At 42.4% G+C, this 18,885-nt stretch overlaps 1 protein-coding gene across 50 annotated transcripts in view; it reads left to right on the forward strand.

Annotated features, from left to right (window-relative positions):
• Positions 1 to 18,885, forward strand: part of SORBS1 (sorbin and SH3 domain containing 1) — a 179,322-nt gene that overhangs the window by 139,341 nt on the left and 21,096 nt on the right. For 31 of the 50 annotated variants that reach the window (XM_069796383.1, XM_069796384.1, XM_069796385.1 and 28 more), the window contains 8 exons: positions 1,622 to 1,736; positions 4,900 to 4,983; positions 8,913 to 8,978; positions 9,552 to 9,653; positions 10,990 to 11,039; positions 13,976 to 14,151; positions 15,718 to 17,241; positions 17,976 to 18,061. In XM_069796383.1, coding sequence (XP_069652484.1) covers positions 1,622 to 1,736; positions 4,900 to 4,983; positions 8,913 to 8,978; positions 9,552 to 9,653; positions 10,990 to 11,039; positions 13,976 to 14,151; positions 15,718 to 17,241; positions 17,976 to 18,061 — 2,203 coding nt within the window. Of the gene's footprint in view, positions 1 to 1,621; positions 1,737 to 4,899; positions 4,984 to 8,912; positions 8,979 to 9,551; positions 9,654 to 10,989; positions 11,040 to 13,975; positions 14,152 to 15,717; positions 17,242 to 17,972; positions 18,062 to 18,885 lie in introns of all 50 variants that reach the window. The other 19 variants (XM_069796417.1, XM_069796420.1, XM_069796421.1 and 16 more) reach the window with 8 other exon arrangements.

Consider the following 18,885-nt stretch of genomic DNA (forward strand, 5'->3'; position numbering starts at 1 on the left):
ATTTGTGTTGAGCCTTGGTAAAAGTTGTTTTACATTTTCCATTTCTGAGCAGTTCCACCCCTATGAATTTTATTTGAAAGTAGGCTTTAGTTAGCAGTGTCACTTCTGATTGTTCAAGATGACTTCCCCTCTGTTTTTTTGCTTTGTTTATTACCATGTATTTTAAACCTCTTTGTAACAGTAATGAATGCGTTTCCCAAATGAAGGGAAAGCAGAATGAGCAATGAATATTTTATGTCCTGCTGAATTCTCCCAGCTCTTGAACTGCTCCTTCCTCCCTCACCAACTTCCACATGCTCTTAATGTTTTTCGCTTGCTGCCTCAAATGAGCAATGCCATAATTAGAGATTTCTAATTCAGTGAGCATCTCAGGCCACCAGATCAGGAGACAAAGTTTGCTGATAGAACGCGTCTTCCTTATGCAGGAATTGAAGGCGTAGTACATTGGCCCTCTGAGAAGACTCTTGCAAGTGAAAGGGTTACAATAATTAATGCTTCCTGTTATCTAGTGACAGTGTTTCACCAGGGAGACGTTTCTCTGGGGCTGGAATCTTAAGCAATCAAGTTTATTCTAGACAGCAAAGATCAACCTTGTTGAGATTTGTACGCTGTTTGTAGGCCAGTCATTTTGGCTGTCATCTTGTCTTACTTTAAAAAAAAAAAAAAAAAAATTTAAATTGGTTGCCTCTGTCTCTCCTAAGCCAGTGGAGAGAGTTTGGGCAACTCAGTGGGTTATTCCTGTCCTAAACCAGGTCAGTAGGGTAAGTGCAGTGCAAGGAAACCTAGAGCAGCAGTTCTGGTTGGATGCCTCATGTTTGTTTGGTGAATGCTAGGTGAGATGAATCCACATACAACATTGCCCATCAAAGGGAACATATCAAGAGCAAGATCAGAATTAGTTTACCAGTTTAAATGGCCTGATTTCTGGGCTTTTTCAGGGGCATTGGTTATTCTGCATGAGGTGTTCAAATATGTTACTTTTCGGAGGAGCTGGACATTGTAGGATATGCACTCGGAATGCTTTGTGACTACTATTGTCTGAACTGTCCCAGTGTGGACACTGCATAAAATTATCGTGGTTTGGATAGTCAATGGACTGTTCTTAGCCATCTTTAGATACACCAGTCTGAGATAATTTGTTCATGTCTCTAGAAAAGACCCCATCTTGGATCCCAGAGTGCCCCCAGAATCCGGAGTAGTAGTAGTCAGGTAATCAGTGATGTGGCTAAAATGAAGAAGTTTAGCAAAAGAGATTTAGTCTGAGTTCTGCTCAAAGCTTGGACATGTTTGTATTTGTGAGCTTAGTTGAAGCCCATCACTAAGCTATTTCCAATCAGGAAAGACATGGTAGTCTGAAAGTTTATTTAAAGTACTTCGAAGAAACCTCCTCTACTCCAATGGTTTCAGCAGCTGAGCTGTATCAACCTCTGCCTGCTATAGATAAACAAATATATGCCTGGAGTCCTATCTGAACTGTTCCTCTTGCAGCAGACTCCTTTCCTAGGTTAAAAAAAGTACCCTGATTAAACCATGATTAACAGGGAAAGGTGCCTGTCAAAAGGAAGTGCTTGTCTCCACAGAAACCACAATGTTTTGGGTTAATTGATCTTTCTTTACTCAGGACTGACTGGGAGCCTCCAGACAAGAAGGTGGACACCAGAAAATACCGAGCAGAGCCCAGGAGCATTTATGACTATCAGCCAGGAAAGTCCTCAGTTCTGAACAATGAAAAAATGGTAATGTTTGTTTTATCCTAGTTTGGCTTTATCCTGTGATTGTAAAATACTCCCCAAGTGCTTGTCAGTTCCATTTGAGTAGGATTCCTTATGCTTACACTGCAGTGCTTGTGTGATGTAATTCCTGTATATTTTGTTTTGAAAACTGTTTTGCATAACTTCCTAACATTTTTGTTCTCTATAAAGTAAGATCCAGGGGGACTGAGAGGCTTCTTTCCTTTTGGACGTGTTGTTTTCTGTGTTAAGTATGGATCACTAACCCTAGTTTTTAATCTGTGTTTGACACTGTGACCTGTTCAGCAGCTGTTTTACCAGCTGTACTTTTTCTAGGGCACAGCATTAGTTGATGCAGGAGGGTTGAAGGCATTATGCAACAAAGCAGGCTGGTTACTCTGATGCTTTAAACACAGAATGACTAATTTTTAGACTGCCTGTAATGTGCATCAGGGGATGCCTCTGAGGTACATTAGGACATGGCCATCACTCCTGGGCTGCTTTCTTCCTCAGCTGGATCTCACCACTTCTGTGGCAGGGGTGGCAGAATGGAATGTGAGCTGGCTCCCCAGCTACATCAGTGTGTAACCTGGATTATTAAGTGAGCTGTTACTAAGTTCAGTTTGAATTAGTAAATAGTGCTGTGAATAGTGACAGCTAGGGGACATACAAAAGTCTCATTCTGCAGGCTTGGCTGAGAACACTTGGCAAGGGGCAGGGCAGAGAGGTGGTGCTAACCTGGTCAGCCAGTCCTGCATAAATCACCACAGCTCACTTAAGGTGTCCTTCAGTGGTAGAAGTGTGACACTGTAAGTGCTAGAAAATACTGAATGAGGTTACTAGTGAATAGCCAGTTTGGTACATAAAGATATAATTGTTCTATATAGGGATTAATTTGAAGGATTCAACTAGAAGTGCTAATAGCATGTGAGATTCCAAATGTAAACTGGACTTTGTGCCTTAACAGCTCAGGCATTGATCCCTGTGTGGAGTAGGTAAATGAATGCTCCTGAAAAACCTGCCAAGGATTTTACACAAGAGTGAACAGCAATTTAAATCAATAGAAATGTAAGAATCAAGTCTGATCTGGGACCTAATATTTCTCCTTAGTATTTTGGTGGGTTTTCTCTTTTTCCTTCCAAGTGCAATCAAGGTCCATCACTTTTTGAAGATCCTGCAACCAACTTCTTTTCACACCCATGTCCCTTCATTGACTTCAACAAAGTTGCTCCTGATAGTGTGATCCTAGTGCCTATTGAAATGGTCAATGGATGACTCTCTCTTGATCCTACTGGGCGTTGGCTCAGCCCATTAGAGAAGTGCCAGTGAGGAGTGGTTTGAACACTGTATGACAACTCCATTCCTGCAGTCCATCCTGGAGCAAGATTTCTGCTCTCATAAGTGGCAATTTTGTCTCACTGTAAACAGCCAAGATTAAACCTTGCGGCAAAAGGCCCCCTTAGTCTGCGTACCTAAGCCTTTGCAAAAGGTCTGTCATCACCAGTGGCAATGTTTACATGTTCAGATTTCATCAGGTACTTAACTGAGCTCTTGAATCAGAGACTAAAAGACACAAGCAGGACTATCATCAGCATAATTGAGAGAAATTGTGCGGAGCTCATCAAAGACAAGCCATAGATCACAGAAGAAAGAAGGTTTTGAAATAGTGACTTCATGGTCTCCATCAGTCTCATTAAATACAACAATAATATAGTGGTTAGCAACTAGATCTTTCAAGGAGGCTACAGGAGATCTGTGGATATCTCCTGGTAATCACACCCAGAGCTGTGACTATCAGAATCCCAATCCAAAACCATTTCAGAGCAATGAAGAGCCTCCTGTTGATGTCAATGGGCATTTTTTTGATGTTAAGGCAGTTATATAACAAGATGAGTACTTACAGTTGGAGTAAACTAAAAAATGGAGGCACTGCTTCTTTTGTGCCTTTAAGAAATAGCCAAATCTTCCTCCAGGCCATGAGAGATCAAACGTGATGTAACCACTTATCTTTCAGATTGAAGCATTGCCCCTTTTTCAGCATCAATCCTGTGCTCTTGTCCTAGAACTTTTTTTGTGATGCCTAAGGGCTCTGGCAGAGTCTGGGACATCTAGCAAAGCCCAGCACTGTTGGGAACTTCCCCCTGTCTCAGTAACTGCATCACAGGACAATTTGCATCAGGACACTTTGGGTTGGCCCTCTGTGCATGTGTGTGGCTCATCACTTGTTGTGATGGAGCACTTGGGATCACACTGGCATATCAGACATAATATATTTATATTTCTAATGCACTGAGATCTATTATGTCTAAGACTAGGTACACTGAAATGCAAGAGTTAGCTAGTCTTTTGGGGAGTGGCACCTCGTAACCCTCAGCAATGGACTTTATTCTCTTATCTCACCAGTAGTGTTTTTAAACAGCTACAACTACTACAACTTTTTTTGTTGCATTAAAACAGAATGTATGAACAAAAGGGAATTTCCTTTTCAACTGTACTGTTTTCTGTCCTGTCCGATTTTTCCTTCATTGTAGTTTTGTCTGATTCTCTAGCATTTATTTGTGAAGAAACAAGTAATATTGTGTCTCTGTCCATCCCTTCAGAGACCTCTCAGGGATGCGCTCTCTCTGACTTGTGTCTCCTTTGATTTAGAAAACCACCTTTCACTCTGTTTGCAGTGTATAGAACAGGGTTTCTCACATATTCATGTGCTGTTAAAGATGCAGTATTTGATTCAGGTCTCACTGAATCTCTCTTTTTTAACCAAATGAAGATTAAAAAAAAAATTTAAAGTACATGCAGCTTTGGACTCGATGGAAGTGTCTGATAGTAGGACCGAAGGACTGGTTGACTCCCAGCTCTTCCGTTGAGTCTCCCTGTGACTCTGGGGAAGCAGCATAATCTCTCTCTGTGTGGGTCTCCTGATCTGTAAAATGCAATTCATTCATATTCATGTTGCTCACAATGATGCCATTAGGCTTAACTGATGTTTGCAAAGCAATTCATGGCCTTTGTGAGAGAGGTGCTATAGAAATTCCAAATTACAAGGTTAAATATCTACATTTTAGCATGGAAACCATGGGATCTGCATCTCTAACAGTCCCTTTCTGTGTATTCTTTGCATAATGTTATCCTTCTCTTTCTTCCATTCCCCTATCACCAACTCCTTTAGACTCGGGATATAAGCCCAGAAGAGATAGATTTAAAGAATGAACCTTGGTATAAATTCTTTTCGGAATTGGAGTTTGGGAAACCGGTAAGTTTGATAGTTACAATGACCAATGAAGTCAACCTGCCTTTTTTTTTTTTTTATGATTGTCACATATCTTTGCAAGGCCCTAAACCTGGAACAGCTGCCTTCCTCATTTAAAAATGTGATTGTTCATAATGGTAATCTGGTACTGACGTAGAGCAGCTGTTCTGTGACCACTTTAAGTATTTTGAAGCCTTTTACAAACGTTCCCTGCCTTCCAGCCATACGTATCAACAAGGCAATATTTTTCACCGTAGTTCAAACTGCATTTTTGTTGTTAATGTTAGAAGTAATGCCCTGTTCTCATTATTGAAAGTCCTTATTCAAAGCCCTCATTCTCCCTCTGCCTAACAAGATCTAGGATGGTTGATAGGTAGCTTGAAGTCAAGGAGAATCATTCATTTATTCCTGGCCTTGGCTTGTAAACTGTAGGTCAGTAATTTCCAGCTATCCATAAACAGATCATGACCCTGTTTCCTGCTCATTTCCTTATGCATGTAGCTGCCCATTGCCTAAATGGGGTGCATCCGTCTGTGTTGAATAGCCCTTGTCATTCCCTGAAACCAAAGGAGTCTGAGAACAGTGTGCTTGCTTTTCAGATGGAGTTGTGTTGCTGGGCGCGGGGCAGGGGAGGCAGGGCAGGAAAAAGGCCTTGGTTTCCCACTCTGGAAAAAGAGGAAGCAAAGCTTAATTATTCAATAGGACAAAGGACATTTTGATGGAGGGAGCACATCAGTGGTCATGGCTACTGGAAAAAATGCGACTTTAAAGCATTTTATGGCCTGGTTCTTACTGATTAAACACTATTAACTTCATTATTAAATACTGTTTAATAAGCTGCTCTTACTGCACCAGAGGGTCAGTATCAGCCTCTCACATCTATTCAAGTGTAGTGGTTGTTTCTCCTTTCTCCTTGAGTTCAGTTGTCAAATGCCCATGCATACCATTTTTGAGTGCTGCTGAGATTTCCCTTCATGTACAACAAAACAGAAATACGTTTTAAGGCTTAGTACTGGCTTCAAAGGCAACTGCACATGGACACCAGAGAGCAGGCTTTCTTTAAATCTAGTCTTTGTTCTTACAGAAGTGACAAAATTCTTCTGCACAGAATGTAGCTGCCTGAGGTTGGGTGCCCAGTCTGATCACATGATAGAAATAGTGTGATTTTTTGCTGAAAAACAAACATGTACAGTGGCTGGGTAGTCCATTCTGTCACAGAAAACTATGTTTTATAGCTATAGACCTTCCATCCTAAGCTAAAGAAGGAGCTTCAACAGCGTTTGAGATGAGACCCCCTAACTTTTAGGCAGTAGAAGTCAGGTAAATCACACCTCACTGAGGCTTTTAAATGATGTCAGTGTAAGGATTTAACCCTTCACAAGTTGTCATGGTTTAAGATTTCCACAAAGTGAGAAGAAACCTGCTTCTCTTTGCTGCTGTGTAATTAATAGCCATACGCTCTTGCAGTGAATGAAGGTTTGTCATCTCTATGACCCTTTGAGTTAGTATAAGTTAATGGAAAACGTGTCAGAGAAAGGAGAACATTTATGCCCTTGGGCTGTTCCAGAAGTGAGGGTATATCTGTTCCTAAGAAGCGTGCATTTGTGCTTTTAGTCATGCAGCGTTGGCCTTACTTCAGAAGAAGGCATCTTAGGCTACACCAGCAATCCATCTCTTGTTCAGCAGAGTGTTCTGGTAACAAGTTCCCCACCTTGCTTTGGGCACTGTTGTTCAGGGCTGCTTTCTTACAGCTTGCCTTGAAATGATATCCCATGTCAACTTGCTTTAGTTCCAAAGCCATGCAACCATGCTCCCTGATCAGCTATGCCAACCCCTGAATGTCATACTCTGTACAGAGTGCTCCAGCATCAGGCACTTGAATGAGGATGCCATCTCAGACTTTTATAGCTAGCTACTCTGGAACCTGACAGAAATTCAGCAAAGCTCCCTGTGAGCTTCATTACCACAGCCAAAAGAGTATGCTTTTTGTAGCTTTGCTCACTCCGGTCATGAGAAGACCAGATTTTTGTGACCAGCTAGTGGCTAAGCCTCATGTCTAACCAGAGTTTCAACTGATGTTTGCTAGTACCTGGTATTTTCAAAGATCCTCTGTTTCTCCCAGCTTTTTTTCCAGTGCTGGAGATAATGTGTACTTCTACAGACATGATTTCCCCTGGCTTTCTGACTTTATTTGCAGCTATATGATGTGGGCAGGAAACACCTTTGGTAAAAGGGAGCACAGGATTCTTGTGAGCCTGTGGGTGTTGTTCTCCAGAGACACCAGAATGGCTAGGATGGGGCTTTCCCCATTGAGGAAAGCACATGCGCTTCCTAGGGCAGCTGAAGTGACACTTTGCTGGACCAGCATCCCAGATGCATTTCTGGCCAGCTCTGTGGACAGGTGCATGCCCTGCAGACAGGTAGATCAGTCTCTGCAGCATGGATGTGAAATCAGTGTGCTGCTGAGACTGAATCCCCCTGTGCTCCTTCCTTCTTTCCTCCTGACCCATGGCTCCACAGCTCCATGGAGCCCATCCACAAAACTTGACTTTTGGTCAGTCTAGAGCTTGGTTGTCTTCTGCTGTGATTGCGGGATCACACACATGGGCACTTTGTCCCAGACCTTCCTGAGGCAGCACTGAGTAAGCTCTTTGCTATAAATGGAGAAGCGGGGGACTGGAAAAAGGGGTGCATGTTCTGCCTTCTCACCTCCTTCCCTCCAGTTTCTCCCTCCAAATCTCAAACCTAAATCTTTGCAACACCATCTACCCCCATGCAGCTGCTGATCTGATGGATAAGAAATAGGTATTTAGTGTTTGCATCCACACAGTGGCTGTCCAAATGTAAGGTGGGGCAGGTTCAAACTACAGATCCAGGCAGTCTAGAAAGGAATTTGGATCAAGACCCAAGTGTTGTAGCTCAGTCTCACCTTTGATAGACTGACACTGGGAGATTCCCTGTCAGTGACTCGGAGGCACTTTAATAATCTAGTCACAGAAGACAGTATGGACACAAAGGATGATGCTAAGCTTGCCAGCCAACAGAGGTTATTTTTGTTTGGAAACAGAGCAAATGTATCCTGATTTCACAAAGTAAGAACAAAGTCTCTCTGAGCGTATCAGTGAGAAGTGCGTACCTGGTGAAATGAGGATATTAGCGTGGCATTGTTTGGATAGGAGTGTCAGGACAAAGGTCTTTCACTTTTAATAATCCTCCCTGGTATTTACACGTGCATCCAAACAGGAAAATCCTATTTTGAAATCTGTGCCTTCACCTATAGGATGAATTTTAAATAACTAGATCCCAAACTTCCGTGTCTCCCACTCTCTCCACCACAAACCAACCCCCAAACCAGTGAAATAAAAAATAACAACTCTGCATTCTCATTGCCCCACAATGCCATCACTGGAAATTCAGCCATTTGTTCACATGGTATGTATTCATAGTCTGGTGGGGGTGGGAAAAATTCTCCTTTTTATTTATCAAAGGCCCTTGTTTTACCCTTTCCTTTTGAAAAGAAGAATGAGCAAAACAAATGCTTTTTATAACTGTGTGGTTTTTTCCCCATTTTGTTCTGTTTTGTTTTTGTTAAGAATGCTTTAACCACCAGCTGTGGGTTCCTTCTAGAAAGCCCAAAATCCCTTAGAGCACCTTGCAAAAATAAAAATTTCCTCAAACACTACTGATAACAGCCCCTCCCAGACTGCATGTATGCTCCCTTTTGCCTCCCATGATCTCTTGATATTTGTGCTATAGCAGATTTATTCCTCTATCTCTCTCTCTTTCTCTGTTGTGTTTTTTTTTAAATTTCTTTTCAGTGTTGATGCAAATCCCCTATTGTATTCCCCCTCTGTTCTAATCCAGTTTCCATATTGTCTGTGATGTCTTTCCTTATCTTCATTTCCTCATTTCCTTCCTCTGCTTTCCATCAGCCTCCAAAAAAGATTTGGGATTATACTCCTGGAGATTGCTCTATCCTTACTAGAGAGGATAGAAAGGTAATTGTGTCTCACGTACATTGTACTACAGCATCTAGCGCGTATGTATGTGTGTATGTGATTTTCTTTTTCTTTTTTTTTTTTTTTGTAGTATTGCTTGGGGTTTGTGTGCTTGAGAGTGATTTTTTTTAAATTGGGCTTAAGCTAATTAGTCTAACAATTAAGTAGCTAGTAAATTGATTTAATAAACAATTCTTAAAGCATAATGAGACATAATTAGAGTGGTGGTTTTGCTATCTTGACTTGCAACGATAATTATACTAACAGCATATTGCATATTGTTACAGTATCTTTTTTTTTTTACAGGTGGGTTTTATAACTTTATGGTTTGTAGAATTAGATTCTAGTAGGCCTGTGCATCTCTTAGTTTTGAATGTTAAATGCCTAAAACTATTTCCTCTATAATGATTGAAACATGATTAATTGCTAGTGAATTTCTGTGTATTGTCCATACCATCTTTGTCTTTTTTCAATTAAAAAGGCTCACTTTTTTTTTTTTCAAAATTAACATTCTTTTGGTTTCCCCTAACCCTAAGCATTATTTTCCCATTCTTCTTCTCCTTCTTTAACCAGACTGATCTAGAAAAAGACCTCTACCTCTACCAGACTGAGTTAGAGGCAGATTTAGAAAAAATGGAGAAGCTTTATAAAGCGCCACATAAAAAGACACAGAAGGTATTTCCTATTCTTTTCATGCTGTCAATCCCTGTTTCCAAACTCTCTGCTCTAATCTATTCACTGCTGGATGATTATTAAATGAGGTTGGGATAAATAATGGTTCTGACCGTTCTGACTGCATGGCTTGCTGTGTCGCTGTCAGAAATAATAGAACATGATGCTGAGAATCCGGCTTGAAATCCATTTCAGATCCAGTGATTTCCTCTCACCCCCATTCCCTTTCAGCTGCCCCCCACCCCATCCCCCTTTAGGGTTTTGAGTTCAGTGTCTGCAGAAAAACCCTCTCTATTTTTCACATGAATAGGCAGCAGCAATCAGCTTAAAATTCTTGGTTGGCGTCACGTCATCATCTCGTGCCTTTCAAGCGTGTTGCCATCTACCCTCCCTTCATACAAGCCCTGATCTCTGCTAGAGCTCACGCGTACCCAAGATTTGGATATTCCCAAGAGATTTTACACAATTTTCCTTATGCTGTACCTTGCTATGGCCTTCTAGGGCAGGTCAGCTGCTGCTGCTGTTTCGAGGGTCTGCAGGACCCGAACCATGAAATGATAGATTAATTTGGTAACATGCCATTTCTTCTATTTTTTTCTGTTGTTCTTTTTTTTTTTTTTTTTGAAGCTGCAGCATTTCACCAGGACTTGAAAAAGCTGCTTTTTCAAACCCAAGATTTGCTTTTTCTTCCTATGTAGGAATCCTCAGATAGATGAGGGGACACTGAATAGAGCATTTCTTCTAAAATTGCCTTCAATTTTTTAAATAATGTGCCTAGGAAGTGTTAGATGGATTTAAAGCAAGCGGATAAGAACTGGCTTTTGCTATTGAACCTGTGCAGCTGGCATTGCTTCTCTTAAGTAAGGAAACTGAACTGAAACATTGCTTTTCTTGTTAGTGCTTTGATATTTTTTTTGAATGCTGAGGAATGTATTGTGCTGCAGAACTGTAATATATCTTTAAAGCAAAGGCAGGCAGTGACCGGTTGGGGAAAAAGCTTGGGGAAATAATTATGAGCATGTGTCTCCTGGTCATGGCCCAGCTGGTTATCTCTTCTTGCTTTTGGCTTTATTCACAATGACTCATTTGCAGACAAAATAATAGGCGCTGCAAAAAGGCATCGGCTGTGCTAAAAACCTGTCACTGCCCTGAAGGAACTCAGGAAAATTGTTGCTTTTCTGCAAAGACATTGACAGCTTAAACTGTATTTAGACTTAAACCTCAATGTCTCCTAAAGGCTAATATTCAAGCAATAGATGGAAAATTACTTAAGCAAGCCTTTTTCTTTCTCCTCACATGTAAGTGTGTATCAATGACTCCTTTGTTTGGACTTTTGCAGAATACAGCAGGTGTTACTCCTCTGGAAACTTCCACAGACCATTCTACCTAGTAAGTTTTCCAATTGCTTTTTCGTGTCTGTCTTACAATCTGAGGGGCATGTAGGACAGGGTTTTGGGCATTGGAAATGGGTTGGCATTATTTTTTGGTGATGGATATAGACAAATGTGTGTAACGTGAGAATTATACACGTGCTTTGATGAGTCCAGGTACAATATCTGCTCTTTGGTCTTCAATGAATTTTGCAGCAATTAGATGAGCGATTGCATTGTCCAGATAAGAATTGCTGATTGTACTAGGCAGTGACTAAAAAAAAACCAAAACAGACAGACCTTGAACTCCATCTTGATGAAGTTTGCAAATTGACTGTAACTTCATGCAGGTAGCTTTATTGTGTGGAATAAACAAAGTTTCTTTCTGTTACACATGTATGATAGATTGGCTCCTGTTAAATATTCCCAGTTATGTGCACCAGATTAAAAGGATGCTGTTGATGGAAGGTAATAATTTTCCAGCTTCCAGGAAGGGAACAGTGGTAGCAGTAATGACATTTCTCAAAGATCTAATGTGGCACTGCTTTCCTAGAGGAATATGTAATAAAGAGTATACTCTGTCTAAATGAGTTGTACATGGAGCTGGTTTGTTTTAAAAGAGGAACACAAAAAGAAAAAAATATTCAGAGCAAGATGCTGAGCTGTGCCGAGTTACTCAAGCCGTGGAGCCAGCTCCTACTGCGAACCTGCTGCTCCTTGTAATTGGAATGAGTGTTTAATGTTGTCTGTAGGTACAGTGATCCCCTCTGCATTGATGGTTTGTTAGGAAAAGCATGTTCTTCTCCAGACGTCCATTAATATCACACATGTTCACTGCCCCTCTGGGGCTGCCTTAGAGGTCTTCTATACTTCTTTCAACTCAGTTCCCTTCTGTCTGTGTCCATTCTGCTGGGAAACTCGCACACTGCTGCACTTCACTGTGACTGTTTAGTTTTGTTTTGGTAGGGAGAGAGCAACAAAAAAAAAAAAGGAAATCTCAGAGATTAGCATAAATAGCTTATATTTGCCAAAGGCTGGTAAGGTTTCTACCCATGTTTGTGCCCTTTCTGATGCCACCCAAAGCATGCAGGAGTGCCAGCATCTGAGCCAGTGGAGGGGAAGCAACCTGGGTAGGCTGGGAATGGGACACAACAGTGAGACCCAGTGGAGTCACCCATTCTTTCCTGCCCTGCCTTTAGAGAGCAGAGAGAAAAGATACCTGGAGCTTATTGTCTTTTTTTCACTGTTACTCTTCCCTCCATTCACCTGATTCTGATCTTGCAGACTGCTTTGGCCCTAATACAGTACTGCTTGCTGGCCCTGATAAGGGAGCAACTGGTAAGGACTCTGCCAAATGCCTTCTCTCTCTCCTCCAGGTGTATTCCCAAAGTAGGATCATTTTAACCCTTTAGTTTTTAACAACTAGGCTAAAATGGTTTTACCTCCCAGGTGAGGAACCTCAAGGCAGTCATTATTCCCTGCAGCAACTGGCAGGGCTTCCTCGGCAACCTGACAAAGAGAGGCACTGGGATAACCCCCATAAGACATAACAGCTTTGTAGCTATGGGTCTGTTTGAGCATTGCCGAAATTGAAAAAGTGACCTTTCTTTTTCATGGTTCTTTTCACAAGTTTTTACTCCAGAAAGTAATTTATGGGACTGCATATGACATGGTTTTCCTTGTCGGGAAACTAAAATCTTCTTTGTGATCCAGACATTGTGTAATCCACTTCCATAGCCAGTCCTCTGATGTGTTTGAAAGCTTTCTCTTTACCCCATAAGTACAGCATCTATCCAAAATAAACAGATGCATGTACAAATTTATCCACAACAAGCAGGCGTAACCATGAGCATTTCCACACTCACATAACTTTGAATCACTCCTGGACATCACGATGTAAACCAGCTTTCAAAATGTTTCCATGAATTGGCAAATGCCCCACTTTTTTATTTTTTCAAACTTTCCAGTAGTCATGTTTTGGCCCCAGAATAGCTTTGTGTGAGACTCCATCTTATTCTGAAGAGCCTGGTTGAGCACAAGAACTGGTATCACATCAGCTTAGCTTTTAGGAAAACATTGTCTGCCTGATTGCTCAGTAAGTCTTTTGTATGTGGAAAGGCCATTTATACCATGGCATTGTCGGTTATTTTTTTAGAGAGAAAAGAGTGAAATCTAGAAATCAGATGTGGGGGCATACTTGTGCTTAGATTCATGACTGAGGAAAGGGATTTGTAATAAATGTCCAGTCTTTAAAAGCCTAAGAAATTAAAATTGTACTCATTTTAACAGCATTTTGTTTATATATCTGCATGGTAGACCTAGAGTCTGGGATTTTTCATTCCCTGTAGTGGAAGCCTGAGGCAAAGCTGAGCAGAACTGTGCACATGTGGGAATTTCTGGGCATTTAAAACAGTGGTGTCTATAGCCCCGTATTGTTGCTTCTCTGCATGGTCCCTCACTTGATGGGCTTGAGAAATCGCTCTGGGAGTCTTGAACTATGGTGTTAACTTGGAGGCTGAACTGGTTGAGATGAACTCCTGATCAGCTGTGCTTTTTAAGCAGGGGACAGACATGGCTAGTGTTTAAGGAGAGATGGCTGGGAGCTGGAAGATGTTTGTGCTACTTCCAGCTAGCCAATGAATTGCATTGTGTCTGCAAAGAAATGCATCTGCTCTATGACTCTGTTGTCTCATCTGTAAAATAAAGGAGGAGTGCTTTCCTGCTGCCTGTTTTCTGGGGGACTGAGCTGGGAGAGTTCCATCAGGTGGAGAATGCTATGGTAGTGCCAAACCTAGAACATTATCACAGTGTGTTCATAACCTCTTCATTCAGCACCAGTTCTTGATACACAGTCTATTCTGGGTTCACAAGTGTGGTTTTCTCTTACTTTGCATGAAGCTCTCAGCAAACAGAAGTGACCCGCTGGTGTCCCTCCCCCTTTTTTGTGTTTTCCAGCTCCACATACTCACCCAACTACCATGCAGTAAAGAGGGAGTCAGAACCAGCACTGGGGGACCCTGCTGGCTTGGAGAATGAAAGACAGATTTACAAGAGTGTGCTGGAAGGTGGAGATATCCCGTTCCAGGGGCTAAGCGGTCTCAAGCGACCTTCTAGCTCTGCTTCCACAAAAGGTAGGTGGTCAGGGTACTAACCTCTTCTCCACTCTGCAGAGAGTGTCGAAAGCCAGGTGATAAGGGGCAAACTGCTGCAGGGTTTAGAGTCCTATTCAAGTCAGTTGAGGTTTCCTCTGTCCTTCCTCTTTGCCATCTCCAGTTTTCCCTCCTTTTTTCTCTCAGACCACACTGGCCAATATTTTTCATGACCCCTTTATCTGATCCAGGTTCCTCTTACCAACAGGGACCCGCTCCCTCCATCCAGCACCTTAGCCACACCCTCATGTTCTTCCTTGAGGCTGCTCGGGCTGGCCTTGCTATCCATCTGCTCCCACCGCCTTGCCATGCTAGAGCCCTTCCCTGCCTTTTCTGCTATTCCTGCTGCGGTATCTCAGCAGGTCGCACCATGTCTGCTGGCCTGGCTACCCTCGTATAGCTGGCACCATGTGCTCCACAACCTCCTGCCTGCAAGGGGTGTGCAGAGAATGCATGGGACACTGTGAACCAGCAATGCCCTGCAGACTCTGAGACAGTGAGGCAGCAGAGGCTGCTGCATCTCCTCCCTTTTCCTCTCCCTATCATGGACTCTCTAGAAGATTAGGACAAGGAAAAGCCTAACTCCCATCAGGGAGTTGTATTGGGGAATGTATCTCTGAGCCAAGGTCAAGCTAAAAATGGCTTGAGATGGGGAGAGGACTGAGGGAGGAATGCGTTCGGTTTCTGAACTGCTCTCCCTAAAAATAGTACATCACACCAAAAAGGTCTCTCTCTGTGTCCATCTTCCAGCTGTTTTTCAACATAATGTCAGGCCTGCAGGGCAGGGAGTCGAAGTGGATCTGAACAAAAAAAATCTGTTCAAACAGTTATTGGTCCCCAACCTGCAATTGAACTTGAATGGTTATTTTGACATTTGAGTTTGAACTCAAATCAGAAACAGACCTAAAAACTGCAGTCTCAGCTGAACCCTGACTGGATCTAACTTTAAAAAAAGATAATGTCCTGATCTGACTCCTTGATTTTTAAAGCAAACATGGCCAACCACATTGTCTGGAGGACACTCAGCTTATTCCTAGTATGGGGAATCTCTAAGCAGGCAGCTCTTGGGCAAGGCCAGCTGACGTGGTCGATTGTCTTCTCCCTCCCAGGAATAAACTGTTTGGCAAGCACTGTGGTGAGACTATAGTAGGTGTGATTAGAGGCTTGGTATTAAGCCATTTTTGCAATGTTAGTGCCTCTGCATTCTTGCTGACACCCTGATCCTGCCCAGAGTTCAGCTGCCCTTTTCCATGGTGCGGGAGCTTCCCTGGAAGCTGATGATGCTTAGCACTTTTTAGGAGGGTACCTTCAAAGTGCTCCAGATCTGCTTCTGGCCAAGCCTCTCATTCTAGAGATGTTAGCAACACTTCACCTACTCCCGTAAGCACAGCTTGTTGTCCAGTTTCCTCCTGCTTGTCTTTATGTTTTGGAACTTTGTTTCTTTAAAGTGCATTTTATGAAATCCAAGCATGTTCTTTCTCCTTTCTCAATAGCTTTCTAGCATTTAAGCTAACAGGTTGTGTTTATTTTATTCTGCATGCTTACCAGTGGATCGTAAAGGTGGGAATGCTCATATGACTGCACCCTCTTCAGTTAATAGCCGAACCTTTAACGCTAGTCATGCCGGTATGTTAGGTCACGCATGTAAACATAAGAAGCCCTTATCAGCTGCAAAAGCCTGCATTACTGAAATCCTTCCTTCCAAATTCAAACCCAAACTAGCAGCTCCAGCTGCTCTTGTGCAGGACAAGAAGGGTATCTTGCTGTCTCATGAGAAAGCTCAAAGCTGCGAAAACCTTCGTAGCTCCATTGCCTTGTTTGATAATAAAAAAGCTTTCATGGTAGACATAGGGGAAAGCATAGAAAACATGTTGATGAAGTCAAAGCAGGAGTATGCCATCAAATCCGGCAGCACCATGAGCCTGCAGGAGTATGGTACCAACTCTAGGAAAGGCTACCTGTTCCCTGCCTCCAGGAAGAGTGGGATGGAGTTTACAATGCTGTATAAAGACATGCACCAGATCAACCGGTCCAGGATCCATTTGGGCACAGCCTCCTCATGCAGTGTGAGGGATATTGCATCTCAGTTTGAGAATGAAGCAAAGGACAGAATGGAGCACAGCCTTAGTCGAGAGGATTCAGAGCAGATCCCCAAACACACCGTTTCCTCCCGTATCAGTGCCTTTGAGCAGCTGATCCAGAGATCCCGATCAATGCCCTCGCTTGACTTTTCCACTGGACAAAACAAATTCACCGCTTCTCTCCAGTCTAAAGCTTGTCTGAGTTCTGCCTACTCTGCAGAGTTTCTTCTGGATTTGCCAAAAGCACACCAAGAAGAGAAGAATGCTGCCAGCTTGGCAGATAAATCCTCCCACTCCTGCAGCAACGTGCAGGACACAGCTTCAGATGTCAGTGATGCCATCCCTATGGACACACTTTCAGCTTGCACAGATGAGATAGATCTCCTCTCAAATGCATCCAATGACAGCGGCAGCAGCAGCAGCAGCAACCTTAATGGGCCTCAGAAGCATAAAATCAACAGATGCAAAGGCGCATGCCCAGCTTCCTACACCAGGTTTACTACCATCCGAAGGCATGAGCAGCAGCAGGCCTCCAGGAACCCTGATTCCAAAGGGGATATCTATGGGGACAGACACATACTCCCCAGAAATGTCTACCTAATGAGCCCGCTCCCCTTCCGATTGAAAAAGCCCTTCCAAAACAAATCCTGCAGGACTCCACCCCCAGACTGCCCGGGAAGCCCGGCAGTGCCCAGCCCTGAGAACCCAGACGACCCCATACAGCTGCTGGGGAGCGTAGGAGGCAAGAGTCATCACTCCCAGCACCAACTGTGCTCCAGAAGCAGGCCTCTAGCCCCCAGGCGCCTGTCTTCCTTTGACATTGTGGAGAGGCTTAGCTACTTCCCCACCATGGGATCTGGCCAAGATAGCTTCATGGGCCGGGCTGACACTCCTGACTCCTTAAACAATGGGAACCCTGTTCCATATGCCCTCTGTCACAGCCTGGACACAAACAACAACCCGCAAAGTGAACTTGGGACGTACCTAGGAGGTGGCTTTTTGTGTTCTTTACCAGTACCCCTTCATCTGTCTTCTTGCTTCCTTTCTCCTCCCCTTTTCTTCTACAACCCTTGCATTTTTACTCCCTGCCTTTGCATCCCATGACACTCTCTGTTTTTTCCCCTAGTGTGTCTAATGTCCTTTACGTGTCTTCCTGAGCATTTTTGTTCAGGACTTGTTAACAGCTGCACTTCTGAGAAACGATTTCCGCTGCCTTTCTAATCACATCGGGTTCAGTTTGTCTCTCAAGCAGCTCCGGGGATGCAAGAATCTCAACATGAGATATTTCTAGTCCTATATCATTCGCACACATGGGAACATAAAACAAACCCAGATGATTTGCTTTAAGGAGCAGTTTCTCAAGGTCTAGTTGTGTGTGTGTGTGCGTGCGTATGTGTGTATTAAATTTTTCTCAACAGTAAAATGCCAAATCGTACTGTGATGGCAGCAAATCTTTTCTTCACAAAGTCCTTCTATGTCTTTACACTTTCCTGTGCTGTTATTTTCTCCCTGGTTTTGGATTTTTGTTCTCAAGTACAGCCCAAAAGGGAAAAAAATTAAAATGGATGACTTATTGACATCTGATTGGCAATTTGGTCAATGGCAACTGAAAATCCTTACTGTCATAATGGAAACAAATTGTTTAAAAATATCTATTTTTTTCCTTTCTGGTTATGCTAGATAAATCCATCTGTATTTTAACTTCCTTATGTTGTTTTGAAGTAGATTCAGAATCACCAAGGCATTTTGCACCAGTTGATTACATGGAAACTCCAGAAGAAATTATCCGCAGACGGCATGATGATAAAGAGGTAATGCCCTCCTTTATGGCCTAATAACAGTTGTAGCAGCTCCACATACAAGAAGTACAGCATTCAGCCTTATATAAGGACAGCTTGTATGTCCATGGCTACATACATTGGAAGTTAGAGCAACAAGCTGGAACTAGTATGTTTTAATACTACCTCTGCCACTGATTTAATGTACGATGTGTAGTCCAGTTTAGCTTTTGTTTAAAATGAACCTGATGGTTCTTATCAATTGCACAAAATGATATATGGGGGCTTTGAAGAATGTAAAAAGGTTGGAGATGTATGTGAGATGTGGTACAACGCCCCAGTAATCACAGATAAAAATGAAATGGTTATTCTGTGGGTTAAGTTTTTATTGTTCTCCAAGCAAGCCACTTGAGTCAGTATTAATCAAACTGGTGAGAACAGTATTTTTCTTGTGGGGGTCTTCAGGTTTTGAAGAGCAAATGTACAATATTTTAAGCTATCAGAAAGCATGAGGTTTCCCCCCAGTGCAAATTATAATTCTTTATGGTCTCTCAAGTTGTTGATGACAGAATATAGCAGTCCTTTTTGGAATGGCTGGGCAACACTGAGACAAACCGAAATAATAGGAAAGCCACATAGACTTTTCAGCACCAATGTATTCAAGCTGAGTTAAAGAAGTTATAAAGTGATTGCTTTCCAGGAAGCTGGAATTAATTTTCACTGCCTGGGGAAAAAAAAAAAGTTTTTATTTTTAGTGTTAACTTTCTGAGTTCAAATAATGTTTATGTGTGCTTTGAACTATGGTAAAACCTGCTCTTAATTCCTATGTGAAAAATATATTTTTGCTGTCTTCTCCC

This window comes from Haliaeetus albicilla, chromosome 11 (assembly GCF_947461875.1).
Source record: "Haliaeetus albicilla chromosome 11, bHalAlb1.1, whole genome shotgun sequence".
Taxonomy (NCBI): Eukaryota; Metazoa; Chordata; class Aves; order Accipitriformes; family Accipitridae; genus Haliaeetus; species Haliaeetus albicilla.